The sequence below is a fragment of the Diadema setosum genome, chromosome 8, assembly GCF_964275005.1.
Source record: "Diadema setosum chromosome 8, eeDiaSeto1, whole genome shotgun sequence".
Classification (NCBI taxonomy): Eukaryota; Metazoa; Echinodermata; class Echinoidea; order Diadematoida; family Diadematidae; genus Diadema; species Diadema setosum.
The window spans coordinates 21,864,190-21,885,759 of NC_092692.1; the positions used below are offsets into that span (position 1 = coordinate 21,864,190).

The window sequence follows — 21,570 nt, forward strand, 5'->3', positions numbered from 1 at the left end:
ATCAATACTCGGTGGACTCAATCTCCCATATTATGCAGATATTCCATGTCTGGATTTATTAAGCTTTTGACTTTCAAGTGAATCATTTAAACGTTTGTTTTTTGTTTTGTTTTTTTAAGTTTATGGCTTAAATTGCTTTGTCAAATCATTGAAAAAGTCCATTTCGAACAGGCAGGTATAAAATGAACAAATACCTCTAATTATGACGGGGATGTTCCGTTAATGGATGACGAATTTTGTGAGACTGAAATGTACACACAAACACACACACACACACACACTCACTCTCCCTCTCTCTCTCTGTCTCTCTCTCCTTCTGATTATTCCTTTTGATTTATGTACATGCTTTGGGGGAAAACTGCGGGCAACAGCTAGGGAATAAAAATGTCTATGTCTAAATGGTAATTTGATTGTCGTTCACTACCGTAAATGTCGCCAGAAATGGGCATCATTGCCGCCAAGCATCCAGAAACACATCATTCGGAGAATTTGATTAATTGATCAGTCGGGTTATAATTGAGAAGCAGCACAGCTTGCACACGGACGAGTTGGCACGTTGTAATGATCTTTACCAACATCAAGATATGGTGGAAAATGAAACCAGTCCAAAATATACAGCCGCAGCGGGCAAAGTAATAGGCGAGGAAATGTTCTCTCCTAATGACAGCGTCTTTATTTTGAATCGCTCATTAACTTGAGTACCATTCGGGGAAGATGACTTTAAAAGAAAAACAACAACAACAACGAAGGAATGTCCCGTAAAATGAATCTGAGCAATCAATTGGTCGTTAAAAACCTCGACGGGAAACCAAGATTGGACAATCTGATCTGAGCATCAGGGTTTTACGATAATTGTTGTGATCAGCAATATAGATTGCGGAGTGTTGCGTTACATGACCCAGAACATTTTCATCCTGCTTGTGTTCTCTCCGGAGAAAGCTGGCCGAAGTCATACTTTCTCTTCTTGTTGTTGGTGGTGGTTTTCTTTTTTTTTTCAGATATTGTGTTTAAACTATTCCTTCGCATATTTCTTTGGTAGATAAAGCGTAAAGCTTAGGCAAAATCTAATGTATTGCTCCATTATGTTCTGGTTATTGGTGTTCTTGGTAAAACATTCATTATCAGATAGGTCTTATGAATCACTGGTCATTTTGATTCCGTTTACGAATTTTGATTAAATTTTGTCTTCCCATTGTTTTGTTACCATTCAAAGTTATCAGGGAAAAATATTTTGACTTTTGCGCCATTTTTTTTTAAACAGCAATCTTGTGTAAACAGACTGTTCCTTTTGCTTGCAAAGTTATGAAAGCGAATATTTCAGCAATCAACAGCGGTGCTTAATAATAATTTAATGATAATAAATGGATAAGTTTGGATCAACCAGACCGTAATTACGCAACGATAATACAAATGCTTTTTTTATTCGAAAAAACAACATAAAAAAAACACGTGAAAACAGACAAAACCTCACCAAATCTCAGTTCTTGTGCAACAGCCAAATTAGCATTATTCATATTATTGGAGATCGAATAGAATGAAAGAATGGAAGGATGAAAGTGATCGAAGGTGTGAGGTCACAAAAGCACTCACACAAGAAAATAATGACGTGTTCATATCGCTCTCTAGATACCATCATTGACAGGTCAACTGGTGAATTAGTCAAATTCTATGCACAGATTTAATGACCAACCTTGTTCCCTACAACCAAAAATATTCCTGATATTACCTAATATATAATTTACTAATATGCATTTTGACCGGTTTTCAAGCAATGCAGTGATGATGATGGTGGTGATGATGATGATGACGACGATATGTTAAACAGCATATAGCGCCCTTTGTCTGTAAGGAACATTCAAATGCGCTCGGCTCCAACAATATGTTACATGTTATTCACAAAGTTGCTGAGTGAAATAGAAATTTACAACTTTTCCCCAGAGAAACAGAATCAATAGAATGTAAATAATTTGAATACATCAGTGAACCGGCCTTAAATTGGCAACGTGTTCGTCAGCATCGGGGATGCTGCATAGTAGTTAACCTCCACTAGAAGGCATCGGAGGATCCCCTCATATTCAAACAAGAGATGACTGTTGAACTATACACCGAGTGTCTTGACTTTCAGCCAAATCAACACTCACGCAGAAAGCAGCGACGAGTCTCTGAATCCCTTGAATTTTCTCTAAACATCCAGCCCCAAGTGTGATTTCACAAAAAAGGTAGCACAAACTGTTCATAAAATCCGGTTTTACCTCGCTCTCTCTCTCTCTCTCTCTCTCTCTCTCTCTTGCTATTTTTCATGATGATGAAATATGATGTTAAATGATAAGTACGGAAGATTAAAATTAGATTGAAAAAAAAAATCTTTTAAGAACCCTAAATATACCATCGAACTGAAGATTCATATCTCATTTCCGTAGAATAATCACATTGGTTCCCCAAACATTTGTAATAATAACTATTAATGTGGCCTCTATTCTGATTACCATAAATCCATAGGGTTATTTTGCTGTTTTTTTTTTTTTTGCCTTTGATATCTCGCTTTATGAAAAAGAATAATTGAAATTTTCGATTAAAGAAATGACATTCAAAATTCAGACACGCAGATATTAAACAGCTTCTGCAAAATATAGGCCTCCTCGAGTATCCAATTGATACTCTGCTGTCAAAAGGGTATAGTATTATTGGCCAATTCACCGGTAAAGGTCGATTGGGGCTGTTGCCGAGGTAATTCATTTTGTTAGCCACCAACCGTTCGCTATCTCCTCATAGCGCACTCGCTGATCTAGAGCACCGACAATTTGCAGCACCGTCGGGTCCTGTGGGGGAAAAATCCCATGTTTAACTTTGTCATTGCCACGAGCAAACTGTTAGTACATAATGCCAATGTCATTTTGAGCTGCAGGGTACGATGGGTTACGCTGATGTTTGGGGATATGTCTATCTATGTATAACAAAGAAATGAACTGCATAGGTGTATATGTATCATTATGTGTGTGTGTGCGTGTGTGTGTGTTCTGTACATGTACGCGTATGTCTGTCTGTCTATCTGTATGTATGTCTGTCTGTCTGTCTGTCTGTCTGTATGTATGTATGTATGTATGTTTGTGTGCATGTATGTATGCGCAGTGCGATTCTGTACTGTGTCGCTTCGGTAAAGTACTCAGAATTCATACTGTGGGACTTAGTTCGCCATTGGAGCGTTGCAGACAAATTCAATCAGGCCAATGTGGATAATTACTCAGCGATTACGGTGCACATATCCCAAAGCGCATCCCTTTCCAGCACACGGAAAGCAGTCAAACAAACCAACACGCCCGTTCAAGCCAGGCATCACTTCCCGAATAAAATATGGATGGGTTCCACACTCCGCTTTCATCACTGAGCGTCAGTGGCCGAGCCCAGAGTGTATTTTGGATTAAGGGTATAATATTATAACGAGCCACATAGAATCGCGGAAATGAACTACCGGGTTAGGAAGCGGTGGGGCTGACAGAGCTATGCAGTTTGAAAGATGCGGAGGTGAACCCTCGTTCATGTCGGTTTAGCATGATATCTTGGCAAGACCATGTTCCTTACGGATAATGTGAAAACATTTATAGTTCTCAGTTGATTGCAGAACTGTCGATTTTTGCTCTATACACATATACGCGTTAGAAATGTGTGAAGTAAAGCTGCAGTAATACGAGTTTATAGTTAGGTAATGACGAAAGTGCGAAGTATTAGCCAAAAGGATTTGCCGGAAGTACGACAGTCTAAGAGCAACCATGGTTATGATTGATATGCCATTTTTTTAAATAATCGATTATCGATAATCGACAAATCCAGGCAACAGCAGTACTCACCATGCAATCTTAGGTGCTCGAGCAAATCGCATGGAGCTTGTTGGAAAATGCGATTGCTAGGGCATGATCGATTGTCACGCCACGTTTTACCTAATGCCTACCCACAGCACTGAGCGGGGATGGCTCTCAAAATCGTACAAAAACAAGTCATCATCCTGGCAAATCGCGTCAGCTAGGTAAGTTTCTTGGTAGATCCTTTCGCTGTATTGCAAGCAAATTTCAAATGGTGGAAGATGAATTTCCTGGTCCTTCCGAGAACTGTTCTAGCTTTAATCATACACGAGCTATCAGTAACGACGTGAAAGACATCGAATATAACTCTTTGTTAACATTTGTTTAAATAGTAAAATTACAAAATAAAAAATGCATTACCGTGCAAACATTCCATGAAACTTCATACTTTATTCCATAAAAAAATAAAAAAAATCGCGCTTCGCTAAATCAAACTAACTATGCATTCGGATGTCCTGACTCCTGGCTGCCTTTACCCAAACTCGGGTGCATGAATGACTATTTTAACGTTGCAACTGATTGACAAATTGTCCTACATCCACGTAAAAGCACTGAATTAATCAGTGTTTTAGTAGTAGCCATGATAAAAGAAATCATGGGCGTAGTATTTGAGAATTTGAATAATTCTCATGAATTTTCGTGAATTTGAATAATCTCGAAAATAAACTTCCAATCCTGCTCGAGTACGTACGTCCATGATTTCTTTTTATTATGACTACTACGAAAACGCTGATCAATTCAGTGCTTATCTACGTAGATGTAGGGAAATTTGTCAATCAGTTGTAATAAAAACATCTCGACAGAATGGTTTCGTGAATTTGAATTACCATTTAAGATATCAAATGGATAAAGTCTTGTCAGAATAGATCTACGCTTGCTTTTGATCCATCTGCTTCGACGGATTCAAAATCAAAATTCAAAATGAGAGTTAGAATTATCCCATTATGTATGAAACAGTTCTGACTGACAGAAACTAAGCGAACAAAAAGAAACGACTGTCTTATCTTGGAGACAAATTTCCATGAAAAACTTTGGTAATAGATAATTTTGGTAATGTATGCAGATTCTGTGTATGCTTTGTTCACAAAAGTTGCCCTCAATGCTTGGCGGTGGTTTACCCTACCTAGCAGTAACTTAGTGAATTCCTGTCATTATAGTAACGTAAGTGAGCAAGTGAACGAAAATAATGGCTCGTTACATGGCGTTCGAAAAGGAAGCAGCCATAGATTGCAGGTAATTCATATCAGAAACGGTATATTGAGTTATTGTATAACGCTCAATAGCATGATGAATACTTGCTATATTGTTGTCATTCTCATCTTTCTATTCCTTGTCTTTTTCAAAATTATTTCAGAAATTATGTATAAGGTATGAGACATGGTAATGCATGCATTCTAATCGACAATCAAACCTTTTTTTCTTTTTTTTTTTTTTTTGGTTATTGGGCAGAGCTTCAAAGGTCAAACAATGCTTTCAAATGTTTTACTCAACGATTCGAATTGAAATGCTCTTGCTTTGCCCGCGCTCTCCCGTTCTTCGAGTCACCCTGTTCCTAGCGCGCCAAATGGCGAACACGAGTAATGTATTAATGAGCCCGGGGAGGTATCATAATGCTGAAAGGGACAAAAATGAGTTTTGTAATTTTAATGCATGCCCGTCTGATGGGAAGAGAGGCAATAAATTGATTTTGTGTGTATTGGAAGAGAGATATGCCCCGCGTAGGAGGAAATGACAATCCGTTCGACGGTGCTCTCGGCTCTAAAATCCGCCACAGGCTGACCGGGGGAGAGGCACCTCTCGTATAGCAGGTATGTATAAAAGAAGGCGGGGGGGGGGGGAGGGGTAGGGGGTAGGGGCAGGGGTGAGCATTCCATCTGCGTTATTGAATTCCTGAATGACAAATGTGTGTCAACAGGAATCAACCATCTCATCCTTCCAGAATATTGCATACCTCAAAGCAGGATATCGCATGAGAAGACGCTTTAAAACAGAACATAAAACAGTTTTTTTCTTTCTTATAGAATAAGAAAGAGCTCTCTAAAAGCCCGATGTTTATCTCAGGGGGAATATGATAAAGCACTTTATTCCGTATCATCAATTATGCATGAAGCGTTTATTCCAAGGTGTTTGTTACATCTGTTGATTCTCATAATCTAAAAGGCTTTCTCTTTCCAGTGTTTGGATTACAGTTCATACTCAAATACGGTTGGTGGGTTTTTGTTTTGGTTTAGTTTGGTTTATCTTTTTTTGGTTGCCGAGATACCCAGCAGACCGGCTTCACATTCAAGGGTTGTTCCTAGCAACCAGAGAGACTGCCTGAAACTTTCCCGACATGGCAACAGTTGATGTTCTAAAATAGGGATTTTAAAAGATAACGTAGAAGCATGACAACGGATAAGTCGTTATTATCAGATCCTAAGGGAAAATGTCATGATAAACCAACCTATGTGGGCCTGTCAGGACGTTAGTCTGATGTGATGCGTAATGTTCGATAATGGTCTGCACGGACTGATCAGTAGTGACTTGGGGAGAATCGAATCGCTGATTAGAATGATCGAAATAAAGTTTCATCTCGAGCCAAACCCCTTGAAACTTCAATTATTTCATTTCTAATTCTAAAACAGTTTGAAAATGGCTTAATCTTTTGTTTTTGTTTGTTTGGTGTTGTTGTCGTTTTATACAGTAATACCCTGTGTATAGGAATTTGCAATGTCCATACAGGACTTCGATGTTAAACAGCTGTTCGCTGATCGTTTTATCCTGTACAAAATAATATGTTGAAGTAAATAGTAGATAAAGAAAAAAAAGAAAGAAATAACATGAATAAAGATCTCATAACAAGTTACATGATTTCTGAGTAGTATACCATGTGATTTTTACAATGATAACTGTATCGTCCATTTTGCATGCCATGGTGATTACATTTGTATACGTACATAAGGATAGCGGACTTTGGGGAAGTCATAGTTAGTGATTATATCACGAAATCGACAAAATCGCTGATAAAGACAATCATTTTCGAAAATATTCCACTCTAGGGTTGATCGAAAATAAAACTTGACTTTGAACATAATGGGGCCCCATCTCATTTTGAAGCAATCTGTAGACTTGATGGTTACTCTTTTCAGGCGGCTATGTCTTCTTAGTTTTTCTCTCTCTCTGCCCCTAAGTCATCATCAAAAAAAGTGAATCGATTCAGTTGTATGTGAGTTTCCTATGTCATTAATGTCATGGTTGCAGTAATTGATAATAAATCAAATTGCAGATAAAAAAAAATGATGACATTGAGCATGATGGCAATTATGATGGCTGTATATCAAAAGTCACCTTCATTTAATGCCTTTTCAACACTTCAAAGTTTACGGTGCTCACCGTCAACGTCTATATAGTGCATTGAGGCATGACGAACGCGTAGAACAGATCAAGTTTGAAGCTTCCATTTCATAGAATGTTTGAAATGTCCCTGGTAATTAGGACCTATGTTGTTTGTAGTTTAGTTTTAGATATCCCTGGAGCAAAAAGCAATATCAAGATCAGATATCGGTTTTTTTTTTTCACTAAATGCTAGTCTATTTTCATCAAAATAATTGTGAGCAGCAAGGTGATGTTAAATTTTTACCCTCGCTGTCACACTCAAGTGCATTCCCACACACACACACATACATATAGAAAACGCATTCAAACATACACACTGAAAACATAAGCACCACACCTCATTCTTTTCACAAAGGATACGGATGGCGACTTTTGTTAAAAAAATATCTTATAGAGAATCATTTTCCTTCATCACGAAGGAAAGGCCTGCCCTTATCGAATCAGATACTGTAGAATTATTGTAACAGCTGTTTGCCATGTACGCACACTAGCGCAGAGCATTGTCTGAAACGTAAACGCTAAACATCAATATTTGATCTCAATCATTATTTTGTGTCGAATGCTATCATGTGTAATATAGTGTAATGCTATAATATTAGTGAGTCTGTGTGCATGTGTATCACTGTTGGACATTAAGCTATATCTTAGTATCATCTAAATCCTTTAAACTGCATTAACTCGATATGGAGATAAAGAGAAAAGTCAGCCAATTAATGTGTGTTTATTGTATGCGTATCTGACTTGCACCTAAATTGTTTACGTTTGGACTAGCATTTTGTAATGAATCTCTCCATACAAGTGCTGACGTTCACAAAACATCAGCATAGTACTATTGAATAACAGTGTGACTGTGTATTGTTACATTAAAAAATGGGGAAAGCAATTAGGAAACCTTTTTCTAAAAGATCTGTTCCTTTATTTTGTATCACAGTGAAGATCTAAAATATGAGACGAGATTTTCTTGATTGTAAACCAAAATAAGCACTTCTTCTGGAAGGGTCTTCATGAGGTAAAGGTATTATACAAAATGTCATTATGTTATTACTTTATAGATATGTCTGTTCTTTATTGGAGTTAGCTAGGATAAGCCTCGGGCATACTGAGATTATATGAAGGGATGAGACTGATATTCCACTCCCACACAAAGTAGAAAAGCGATGTTGGATTTGACATGAGTAACATGCTACCATCTTCAAAGGGTATTACACTAGATGAAGGTTGAGAGCTTGCACAAGGATCCTGAGATATTGCCATGAACATCTGATACGATAATGCTCAATAAAACGTTTGTCATTCTGAGGGGGAAATAAAGTCAGCTTAGCTCAGATACATACAAAGCTGAGTCTCTGTGCACGGGACACGCGCCAGCTTTCCTGTGTTTGCCGAAGTCACTTTATAACCATTAACATTACTATCTTCAATACCCTTCGTGAATATTAAAACAACTAATTCCTATTTCCATTGTGTGGAAAGAGAATACTCTGTATGATGATTTCTTATCCATTATTCAACATTCTAAGTGATGGTGTGCGGCTGAGATTACTTTCACAGTCTCTTTAGAAAAGAGTACTTCTGAGGCGCCGGAGGCAATGAAATACATACCGTCCTATACATGTCTGCTCTGTAGGCAGATAGGCGCGAGAGCAGTGGGTACTTTGGGACAAAGAATCGACAAAACTAGAACAAAGAGAGGAAAGCATAGTCAAAATGGCGCGAATTCCATATTAAAGTTTTTTTTTTTGTTAAGTAGCTGAAGCAACGAAACAGAACAAGGAACTGCGGAAGTATATGTTTTTGTTTAAAGAAAAAAAAACATGCCGTGTGACAGTGATCGCCGAATTGCCATCACTGAAGTTAGCTTGAAGATAGCTAACTTCGATGACACCTGTGATCGATGGAATGGTGACCATGTAAACATGCTTTTTATGGATATTGTGGAGAAATTTGATCTCTTCGGTCTTCGATTCAACGTATCTTTGTATGAAAAGGTGCAAATTAAACTGACCACGCGGTTAAAGTTTTCACCATTATTGATCTGCTGAACAGTAGCGTTGTCGTGTTTTTTTTTTTATATTGAATCTGTGTTGGAAATCTCTGCGGCATCTGCTCTCACACTACAAGGTCGATATTGCTTTTAAGGTAATAAAATTCATAGCGGCCTTGAGTGATACATGGATAACATTACGTAAAGTATCAAGCCACCGTTATTGAGGTCATCTATTTTGAAACTATGTCGACGATTTTAGCCCGATCCTCTTTCCCTCACAACATCGCTGCTTACTCTCAAGTGGTCATACTTTTTGCTTCTTGATATGCTGCTGACAATATTGACGGGACTCGCTGGAAATAAATGAAAAATACGATGCTATGGTGACGGTCGATTATTTGGACTTGAGGGACTGGTAAACGGCAGGTAACCTTACACGCCCTTCACCTGTCATTATTTGCTAAATAATAAATATTCACTGAAAGGAACGCAGTTTCCACGGCTCTGAACACGCAGGTCCGTCCGATTAGTGATAAAAGCGTTTCAACTCGTTTTAAGGTCAATTCGTACAGTTTCTGCAAAAATCTCCCTCTCTCTCTCGCTCTCTAACCCTCACTCTCTTCAAAATTCTACAGGCTTAACAATGATTAGGAACACGTCAAACGGACGTTAGCCCTTGGCCGTGGTGACGTCAGCAAAACTGTATATGGAATGTCTTGTGACGAGAGTGATAAAACACGCAGGTGGTTTTGACCTGAGGGTTGCCCATGGCAACGTGTATAATGGAATGTCTCTCGGCACACAGAGACGTCAGACGCAATGTATAACTTTCGAATAAAGCATTTCAGAGTGCACGTTTTCCGTTTTGCGGTCTCCTATACGTCTGTCTTGAGGAAAAACACTTCTCATAACCTTCTTAACCGTGTGCTCCATTTGCGCATTAATGGAAATAGTGTTTGCGGCACTTTTTCTTGAACCCAACGGCAAGAGTCGGTGCGACGTCATTTAAAAAAGCGCGAGCATATTTTCTCTTGGAAAATGTAGAACGCCCTCTTGATGGTTTTATTTTTTTAATTACCAGCGTAAAGGTCCCCTGACATCCAATTCTTGTCTTGCGTCAATTATCATTTCTGGTGATGAATAGGTCTTCAAATCACAAATTCAAGAATTGTTTCATTGAAATATGCATCAAATCTTTGAAATCATTTATCTTTGTTTTAATTGTACCAAAAAATAAAAATGAAAATAAGGCCAGTTTTTCAAACCCGTCCCCTTTCTATTTCTAGGCGCGGAAAAGTTTGTTTGTTCCTTCCAATCGAGGGGAAAAGGGGATATAAAGGGGATGCGATTACCTGTAGTATAAGACACGGAACTTTACGTTTATAGTTTGAACACCGATCGTAGCACCTCCTGGTTTGATCATGGAGGTAGAAAAGACTACCTCCATGGTTTGATGATCAGCAACCCAACCAAAACCAACAAAACAGAACTTGATTGATTATAGGGTCAAAAATAGTCGAAGAAGCCTCCCCTCTGTTTTTGTGCTTGGCATAAAGGAACGCTGTGGGTTTTTCAGTTGATTTTAGGTAATAATAGCCCCTATACCTTACAGACCTGCACGCAATAACCCGAAAAGTCACAAAGTTTACATCTTTCATGTCTTTAGGCACCTTAAACACAGGTGAATAACATATCGTTATAAACATTTATGTATAAATTATTCATCGGTGTTTTATTTGGTCCACGTATAGTTTTACTACGTCATTTTCTTTTCTATCAAACTCGAAACTGGCAAAAATGGCATCGTAATATGGACTTAATATTAGACGTGATATACTTTTCCTCACAATGCAACAATGTGTATACCACGACGAAATTTTGACGACTGTATGCTCTAAGAATATTGAAACAACGACTTAAACTTAAGTGAACAAAGTGTAGGCGGTACCTCAAATACTGTGGTAATGTAATGTAAAGTATACATCGATCAGAATGTCGTTAAAAGAGAAAGAGGCAGCTCAACAAAATTTCGATGAACAAAGTCATACTAATTCTAACTCTGCCACATTCACTTCGGAAAAGGAATCCGCCATCTTCAGCTACTTAGAGGGACACAGGACACTCCCAACAACATTAAAGTGACATACTTAAGATTCGTAAAAGAATATTCAAACAGCGAAGAATATCGACAACTGCTCTGCTTTCGCACCTACTATTAGGCATTCATTCACAAGGCGAAAAATAGGGAGAGCGGGAGAAGTTTATGTATTTGTTTGAAATAGATTTGTTTGCGCCACGAGTGAAGGGAGAGGGTTACAGTACTACCAGTGATGATGATAACAGACAAATATTTACTGTATTCTGCTTGCTCGACAATTTCCTACTTACACAAGTCACTTTTCTCGATGTGCATCTAAAAGGGCATGCGAACGAGCGTGCGTTAGCCGTCCCCCTCGAGAAAGGATGCGTTTCTCGTCCTGTTTGTATTACGTGCAGACTCCTCCCACTACTAATAGAGAGACCTTGGAGATGACCTCCACTCAATCTTCGCTATGGAAGAGACTCCTGATGAATATCTACATCATCAGGTACCCACGCAAACCATAGATGGCATTTGCCGATATACACTCGAATAGAGCAATGTCGCTCTTGATTTAAGCTCTACGCAGTTCACCTCTCTGGTTTGTTGTAACGACTTGAATGATAGAGAAAGAGAAAATGGCTTTCTTACCAATATAACAAGGTATTTCTCGAGAAAGAACGCATTTGCTTTGACAACTACTGACTGTGTCTCTTACACTGAATGCTTGAAAAGGCCGGGATACAGAGTTTAAGGACGCACTGACTATAATTCTTATATATGAGACTTCGTTTTCATGACGAAAATTGCGACATGGAGCCACATAAGAAACCACCATTGTAGTATGTTAGCCCTTTAAGCTTGGTGAACGATAATGATATTTTTATTCTTTATACGTTTCACACTGATTACAGAAGTCTCTTACACACATCTCCTTGTATCATCCTATCTTAAAGTCTCTCCAATTCATTAAACTCTATTTTGTTTCCACATTTAAATGTGTCGAGTACCGGTATTTCTTTTTTTTTTTTATTCGAGTGACGAAGTATGCACAGTTTTTTTCTGCGTCTTACCCCTCTGGTAAAATTCGGCCAATGAATTCATATGACATAATAATCTAGATGGCAGCTAAAAATATACTCTGCCTTTTACTGCACCTCGTCAGCAGGCGATATGGCGATGTGTATCTTCTTTCCCCCCAATATGATAACATGTTTGTGGTACCATGAATAGGTACAATAGATAGGTACATAGATAGATTGGTGAGGAGGGATGTCATTTCAAGCACAGTGCGGCTAGCTGCCCCAAGAATCTTATATTTGGCAATCTGAATTTTTAGTCATTTGTTTTCTACCGGTGTCTTACATTAACGTGTCTTCCAACTGTGTCTATTTATGTCTTTAAAAAAAGCTTTAACAGCGACAAATGCACTAGATAGAAGCCTTGGCTGCAAAATGCTGACATTTTGAAATACAAAATATGTGTTATATAAGTTTTCTATCATTTTCGTTTTGCGGTTGATTGACACAGTGGGTATGACACTGTAGTATGACAACAGCTTCAGGATATTTTCTTTTTTTCTGAAGAACGCGTCAAAGATACTTCTTCGTGTTCCCATAAACAGCTATTGTTTTTTGGTTATGTGTCAAGTATGCAGTATTACATAACATAAAAAAGAAACTCATTCAAGCAGTATTGCGCGTGTCAATGTCTGTAATAAAACACGTAAAAAGGTGTAACATTATGCAAATGTATTTTGCTGAACAGATAAACACGATGTGACTATACATCGCAAAAACACCACCTCAACTGCGCATTCGAAGCTTCACTAGCAAATAACGCAGTCGTTCTTGTTTGGATCAGCAGTTTTCATCTTCGGTCTGGCCGAACGTCGGATCAAGCTCCGACTCCGCGAGATATCCTTTTCGCTCTCACGGAAGCTTCTCCGGTCGCCTCGTTGTCGCGACTTGTATCCGTACTCGCTCATCCTCCGTTTCAACACCGGGCTCAACTCCCGAGCGATTGGGATCTTGGCTAGTTCTAGGAGCTTCTGGAAGATGTCCAGTATGAGAAAATTTTCCTTGGCCGAGACCTCGAGATGGGCGCAGCGCCAGTTGTTCTGCGCCAGGACATCCCTGGCGTCATCGAGGTCAACTCGCCGTTGCAGCTCGAGATCGGATTTGTTGCCGACTACGGCGATGGGAATGTCCTCGTAATTCTGCCGCTGCTCCTGGATTTGGTTGTATATGTGTTTGACGTTCTCAAACGACGCCGAGTCGTCGATGGAGTAGACGAGCACGAAAGCGTGGGCCGTCGAGATCGACAGCCGTCTCATGGCCGGGAACTGGAGAGTGCCTGATGTGTCGAGGATGTCGACCTTGATACTGTGTCCGTTGATGTGGTATTCGCGGCAGTGGAGGTCCTCCACTGTTTCCTTGTACTTCTCCTCGAAGCGGCTATTGATGAATTGCTGAATGATCGCGGTCTTACCCACCTTTCCTGAGCCCAGGACGACGAGCCGGTAGTGCTCCTCGCTGTCCGACATGATGATCTGCTGACCTTGCCCAAGATGTTATGCACTCCTTAAGATCCTAGCGCCTCATCCTCTGCACGAAGCTTCCAGGAGAACCTGTGAAACGCACGTTACAAACGACACGCTGACGACAATGACTAAGGTGGTGCAATTCTTGTACGAAGAACGTGTAATCCTTGGCGCTGGTTTTGACGTTGATGCGGTTTGAAACACGATACGTTGTATTAGCAAGGAAAACACAAACATCTCACCACCACCGCAAATGAAATCTACAACCAGTGATGCCAGTTGTAATATTACTCGAAATCGTTTCCAAACGCAATTCACATAGTACGCGTAACTAAGCCAGTGAATTACAGAATATCATAGTAGAGCTGGAGATATGCGATATGACAGTGTGCTTGGGTAATGAGATAATAGAGAGATTCGGATAATCCACTTTGTTGCTGCAGGAAACTCCTGTGCACTGGTGGTTAGGATAAGCGCAGAGGCAAAATATTTCAAGGACAACTTACGGCGGCGTAATCTATGCTGTAGGTCACGAAACGTTCTACACTCTCATCCACGCATTAAAGTCAGTCACGTATTAGTGTGAGAAGAAAGTGAAGTATAGAAGTAGAGCTGACAAAGCTATTTTCACATGTCCACTCATGGCATCAAACACATGTGTAATCCTGGAATAAGCCCGGGGGCTTTGGAAAGAAATCGTTGAGAAGCCGATTAAGATAGTTGGATATAGACAGCTGCAAAAACTCAGGATGAAGATAAGCTTGTCCACATCCCGATTAAGTGCCCCAAAATTGACTGTGGCGTTAGGGCTCCTCTAAAAATAAATTCTGTAGTTTTCGCCTTTTGTTTTCAGCTCCTCTGCTCTCAGCGTAAGTTTGTAAAGACAGAAATTATTTTTTCCCTCTTCTTTCCCACTTCTGTTGCCTTCGCCAAGGAAGAAAACTCGCTTGTGTTTCACTCACAGGCTGATCGACCGTCGTTCCGTAACGATGCACAATATTCCGCCTTATCCCCCTCTCCCTCCTGACAATTATTCGCTTAACTTGAGTCCAAATGCCAAAACAAACGGAGAAAGAGAATGAGTGAAAGATTAGGTCAGTTGATGCATGGATTTGTCAACGGTGAGTCTTCATACCACCAGCGAGTTTGTTGGATTTTTATCGCCTTATTTCAACGCGGTAAATGCTCGGAAAAAGAAACTTGAGTCACAACGCGAAACAAATGAGGTACAATGTGTCCGAAGAGAATAATCACGCCGTTTAGATCCTCTGGATCCCCAAACAGTTTTTCTGCGAGAATTCAAGCGTACAGAAAGAGCAATCCAAGTATGTTTAGAAGAGAGTAACTACAGCGAGGAAATGCGGCAGGACATCCGAGGTCTGTTTGTACTGCTCGGAATGAGGTGGCAGCCGAAATGAGGCGGTAAGCCCGATGACTTCGTCCTTTAGTAAGTGCTTCTGTGTTTACTCGCGGGCTATTCCATGCTTATAATACTCGGTACACAGATGCGCTGTGTTTGCTCCGCCGTACACGTTCACATCTCCTGTAGATATTGTGAGGGCGCTGTTTATCACGAACAGCTATTGTGTTCTCTTGTACCTGTACTGTACAACGCCCCGATCCATAACTTCTTTTTTTTTTCAAACTTAAAGAGAGTTCAGCTGTTTAGCTATTTTGTTTGTTTGGTGATTTGGTACAATAGTCTTAACTGTAGACACGAATATTTTGATTTTTATCAACTATTTCACACTGATTATTGTATTATGTCATCTTTATTGCAGTGCACGTCTAAGAAACGAATACAAGCAAACATCATTAAATGCATACACACCATGCCTTACGAATAAATTAATGATAATTTATAGTAACGCTATCACATAATAATGTTAGTACCAGTCCGAACAATCTAAAAAGCAGACAAAAAGTAATCATATCCTCATAACTTCAGAATAGATTTATGATTAGTCCAAGTTAACTTTTTTAGATATTTAATGTTATTAGTAATTGGGCTATACTGATTGATATCAAAATCCTTTGCTACTCGTCATGCATTGTAGTTCCCAAAATGCATTCGAACTATTAAAAAAAAACCAACAACATTTCACACACCATGTACAAACGACCATCCCACACGAACGATGAGATCACAAACTAAGCAACATATATCCCCGAATATTTAACCAGCCTCATTCGAATAAAGCAAGTATACCTCGGAGATTTCTTTATTGCTTATAAATGAAAATGTGGAACAATCATTCTCTGCTCGCATTGCACGTAATATGACCTGGCTTATATTCGCCGTCGCATTCATCATATCTCTGTATAGCCCGGACAATCGATCTCATTCAAACGAAAAAGTAGCCAGTCTATAGATACAGCGTCCAGATTTGCGAGTGTTATTGTGTGTGTGTCAGGTAGAGAAACGCGTCTTCCGAGAGAAGGCTTTTGTTCAGCGGTATAAGTGGGTGGAGACAGTCAGCCTGTCCTGGTAAGTGTTTTCGCAGTCTCTTCTTTCAGACCCGTGTTCGAAATATTTATATTTATCTGTTTGTTTGTCACTTTTTTTCAAAGAGAACACTCATGCAGCGTGATCTCTTTGTAAGTTGCTCTGTGTGCAAAGGCAATAAGTGCCTTAAATATAAGAAATTAAGAAAACACTTCAGTAGTATTAGAAAACAAACGAATTACAGTGGATGAGCACAAACTGCCTTTTGTTTTGACACTATGAGCAGTTAGTCAAAAGTATTTACACGAATAGAATGATATTGCACAAAGTATGTTTATTAAAAGTTGATAAGGAATTATTAGAATACATGATATGGTTAATTTTATATGTCGTCATTACCCCACAGACAACGGTTATACCGCCATGTCCTTTTTGGACATTTTCATTTTCATTTTCTTTTATTTTCTTTTTTAAATACGAGTTCTGTCCGCAAAGCAAAATGCTTTCTATTTCACATTATTTTCAGAAATGCCGCGAGATAACTTAGTTTTATTGCATACAAGTTGTTTCATCTTGGATATACAAAATGCATGTGAACAAGCTAAATTAGTTTTATGGTCATGCATTGGAAGGACATATAGATATAATATCTAAATTTAAAAGATTGGAATTCGACTCCAGATGTTCGCAGTTGATTTACTGCGTGAGGTTATAATAGACTAATGTTTTCATCCACTATAGGGGACCTGGGTGAAATAACGGAAACGTTTATTTCGCTTTCAATGGTGCGAGGTAAGACTACACCTTTACGGCCGTTCTTTATAGACCGCCTAAGTATTTAAGTCTAGACATATGACACAGTCGTAAAAAACAGCCTCAGCAAATATTGCCCCGACTTTGTCTAGATAAGCTCGTTGAAGAGATGAGGCAGAAGCAGTCGGACAGTTACCGCTACATCGATTGATACACACTTACCCCACTGGTAAGAGAGGGGGATGAGGAAACCTTACGGAGAAAGGGTGATGGGGTGGGGGTGGGTTGGGACACTGGAGGGGAGAGGAAAGACAAGTGACACAGTCAAACGAGAAATGGGCGTAGACATTTTTCGACAGTCTTAAAATTTATTGTTCTATAAACGTTGAGGGCCAAATACTTCACACGCCAATGAAGTTAATTTGTCCCCTCCCTCATACACACACTAACACACACACACACACACGCACACACACACACACACAAACAAACTCACACTTACACACACACAGTCTCTCTCTCTCTCTCTCCGTTTCTTTCTTGCTGACGTGGTCATAGCGATGTTTATATATTTCATGGATTTTCTTCATAGCGATAGCCTAAAATAATACCGTGACTGCACGTCCGTCAGCACGAGATGTAGTAAAGTGTTATAAAAATTTTCTCCATAATACAATATGGGAAAGAGACAAACAAAACGGTGCAAGAGGAAGTAAGAAAGAGAGGGAAAGAGATAGAGTGAGAAAAAAAGGGAGATGGAGTGATCGAAATGAACGTTAGTAGCGCAGGGTGTAACGTTACCTCCTTGGATTGCTATATTCTGATGTCCAATCACCCACTGGCATACAATAGAAGGTTTTCGGGGATATAGAGTTACTAATGCGTTGACGCTTAGCCAGACCGAAAATTACTTTCTTGGCATGGTTCAGTACAAGCGTATGTCCAGAATATGTGGATGATCTTACTCTGTCACGAATAATGTATCAAAAGGAATAAGTGGTCTCATTTAGAGAGAATGCAAGATCGCGCTGCAAAATGATCACCCGGTGATCTAATGTCCGACATGTCCGAAGCCTTTTTAATTTCTATAGTGTTTGTTACTTTTCTATTTATTCACTCAAATGTTGTCATGTCATAATTAGAAACGTAAACAGTTGCATTTTCGATAAGCTGAGGTTAATAGGTCAATCCATCTGCTCCATAAGTAACTAAACGAGGATTACATCAGTGAAAGTTGCCGATCTAACTTATTTTGGTGACGTACCAATAATTCAAACTCAAATAATCTCATACATTGATGGTTGCTCGACAACATGTGTTACTGACATTCACGAAACATTCGAAACATTGCGATGATGCCGGGTATCATTTGATATGGAAACTTTGACGTGTGAAGTGAGACGCGATAACAGCTCCTTAGCTGTTCTCAGTATCATTACTTTATGATTTCCCTCCTTCACTTGCAACATCTGCCGTATATCAGGCCAAAGGTGGTGATAATGGAATAGCGTTATTCGAACCCATATCATTAGTCGTGTCGATAGCCTGATCGGCACCACACATACATCCGACATGTGCTGGGTAAATTCGCATGTGCAGCTGATGGATTAGATGTAAAATATAACTGGATATTGGTTACATCGCCTTCGGCATTTTGGGTTTGTCGACCTTAACCGCACATATCAGCTTCTCTGCACTATCTCTCCTCTCTCGAGAGCATAACTATGGAATAAAAGTACTTAATACAAAAAAAGTCGGGAAGGTATAAGCCTTTAGTCCATGGAGGCTACGTTGTCAACTGTATGCTCTCTTTTTGTAATTTGAAGTATTAGAATTGCAATGAGCGTAGAAAATTAAGCCGAGTGCAAATAGACAGAGCATTGATTAGAACTCAAGCGGCAAAGGTGTGTCGTGTTTAATATATAGGCTTCTAGACTTAACGCCAGTCATCTGGCAGTCTTCACACGATGCGTGACGTATAGTAAGTAGCACACTGGTCGGTGAACGAGTCGAATTGTCTTTGCCCTGTTTGCAAACGATCGTGAACCACGTACATGAGAGCGAGGATGGAGGTGCAGTGGATGAAACACGTGACTCTTATCAAAACAGAAGATCATGGGTTCGGATCCTAAAAGAATATTTACATCCTTCGACAAGTAACCACTATTACCTTCTGGACTATTAGGTGTAAAATGGCAACCTGCCAATGCCGGGGTACGATAAACGGCATGCAGGGTCCTCTAGTAAAACAGTGCTTACACCACAGAGTCTACTCTGGTCAAATTAAGACTATTATCATCGTCCTTATATGACCAGAGTCTACTCTGGTTAAATGAGACTATTACCATCATCTCTTTGACAAGACTGCTCAACACTCTTCACAACAGATGCAGATATCCATGTAGATTATAGTCTTTGAGTCTAGATATTTCCGATGTGAAATGGTTGCTCTGGTATAGTGGCAGATATTTTACGCATGCAGTGTGAAACGATATCGCACGGTATTGATGGTCCATGATTGTCTTTAAAAGGCTGTTGACCGCTTCGGAGTCTTGCGTGGTAGGAAAACTGATGGTCACTTACAAATTCTACTCATTCCACGTCCTCCACAGTCTTTGGGGGGAAAATCCTGAAATTCACGTATTATTTCCCGGACGAGTGTGTCTGATGTTCCATTATCTGTTATTTGTTTGGCTTTACCTTTACCTGTCTGTACTTGTATTGTTTGAAAAAGACGCATTATTCAATGACAGATTGCAAAACTTTTATTCAGACTCAACGGCAACAGTACATTCAGTCCGATATCTAACAACTCGATGCGTAAATTATATTCCATTGCTTGACATTCGACACCTTCAAAATCTCTTTTTCTTTGATATCCAGAAGCACAGTTTATTTTTGTAAAATATTGTTAAAGCTTTCATAGGAAATTTGCGACAAAGGCCGTGCAACGTATTGTCATGAACGAGTTTTATCCAATCGAAATTGTGCGAAGTTTGTTCATTAACCTCAGTCGCCCCTTCTTCCCATCCTCCCCCATTCCCACGCATGTAATCACTTTGACAAGTTGGTACATATAACTCTAAAGTAATGACAAGAAAAGAAAGAAAACCGGTTAAACTGTGCTGGAGAGGTCTTAATGTTTAAACCTCTCTCTCACTCCACTCGCTCCCGAGGGGGGGGGGGGGGTATTCCTGCAAGAATGAGATACCGTAATGGGCACACATAATAGACAGATTTCGCCTACACACTTCATTACAGTCAGTGTATGTTCGATGTCAGCCTAAATTTAAGCTGAGGAGATGTATGGATCTGAAGGGGAGATAAAAAGACAAACACACACCTATAATCCCATCGTATTCTTTCCGCCCTGTTCTAGTCAAGTAAAAATCAGTATAGTGTTGCGTCAGGCACTGGAACATGTGCCCCTTTCAGTCACGCGTAATGTAGCCTCACCTTACAGAGAAAAACAACTTAGGAAAATTAGGCAGAGACACGAACCTACAGTCAGGGCATACATCTGAAAAGTGATCGCCCTGTGTTTCTTTCTTGTCTTGACGGGTAAACACGCGGATGGGTACCCTAAGCACGTTATGTTTTCGCGGTCTCCCCTTACAGTTGATTTAGTGAAGAATGTTGAATCTTTCCCCCATGCTATTTATTCGCGTCTCTCTCTTTCTCTCTAGACGGAAAAACAGGGGTCCGTAAAAGGGGTAGCATATGGAGAAAGCCCGTATAGTCTTCGTATGATTTCCATAAGGCCGGAAAATACCAGTAATTACGATCAATAACCTGACCCCTTGCTATGAAGAGAAGAACGGGAGTAAAAACACTCCCTCAGGACAAGTACTGACATCCTTCATTTCGTCTTGTGCATCTTTGTCCATGGAGTGGAAAGAGACTATCGATTCTCACCGAATGCCACCGACTAGACTACAGCATCCTGATCATTACACGTGTTTCCGAGTTCGCTCATGAACATTCACGAAACACTCACAAAGACACATGCACGTATGTACCATGCGTGTCCCAACATTCTTCATTCTCGAATGTCTTTCGGTAATGAAGGGGGAAAAACAGACACAACGATTGTTCTTGACGTCAATGGAGAAAGTAAATCATTCACCGTGTCACCTTTTTTTTTCTGAGCGTGGAAAGTCCCTATAAGACTATCATTGCCTTCCATCCTTCTACCATGAAAGTTTGTTGGTCAAGATGCTGAGATCAGAAAAATAGAATTGAAAAATGAAGAATGAAAAAGAAAATGGGGAATCTAAAACAGAAAATGTTGAAATTTGAAACTAAACTACGTTTTTCGTAATGGAGGTAAATTTCGTTGAGAGGAACCTCTTTTCCCCTTTATAAGTTTGGTAAAAGGAGATTGAAATCATATACACACACACACACACATGCACACACACACGCACACACACACGCACACACACACACACACACACACACACATACATAAACATAAACTCGCCTCTAGGCCAGCTCGTATATAAAAAAAAGGTACATGTATTTCATTTT

At 39.6% G+C, this 21,570-nt stretch overlaps 2 protein-coding genes across 2 annotated transcripts in view; one reads left to right on the top strand and one right to left on the bottom strand.

The window, feature by feature from the left end:
- Positions 1-21,570, top strand: part of LOC140232359 (small ribosomal subunit protein uS2-like) — a 155,723-nt gene that overhangs the window by 48,607 nt on the left and 85,546 nt on the right. The window lies entirely within an intron of this gene.
- LOC140232317 (GTP-binding protein Di-Ras2-like) lies at positions 13,128-13,971 on the bottom strand. The gene has a single exon (XM_072312447.1). The coding sequence runs from the start codon at positions 13,842-13,844 to the stop codon at positions 13,128-13,130; it is 717 nt and encodes a 238-aa protein (XP_072168548.1). The 5' UTR covers positions 13,845-13,971.

Bases quoted from the DNA above. Each gene is read 5' to 3' on its own strand.
- LOC140232317 (XM_072312447.1), bottom strand. From the start codon at position 13,844: ATGTCGGACAGCGAGGAGCACTACCGGCTCGTCGTCCTGGGCTCAGGA.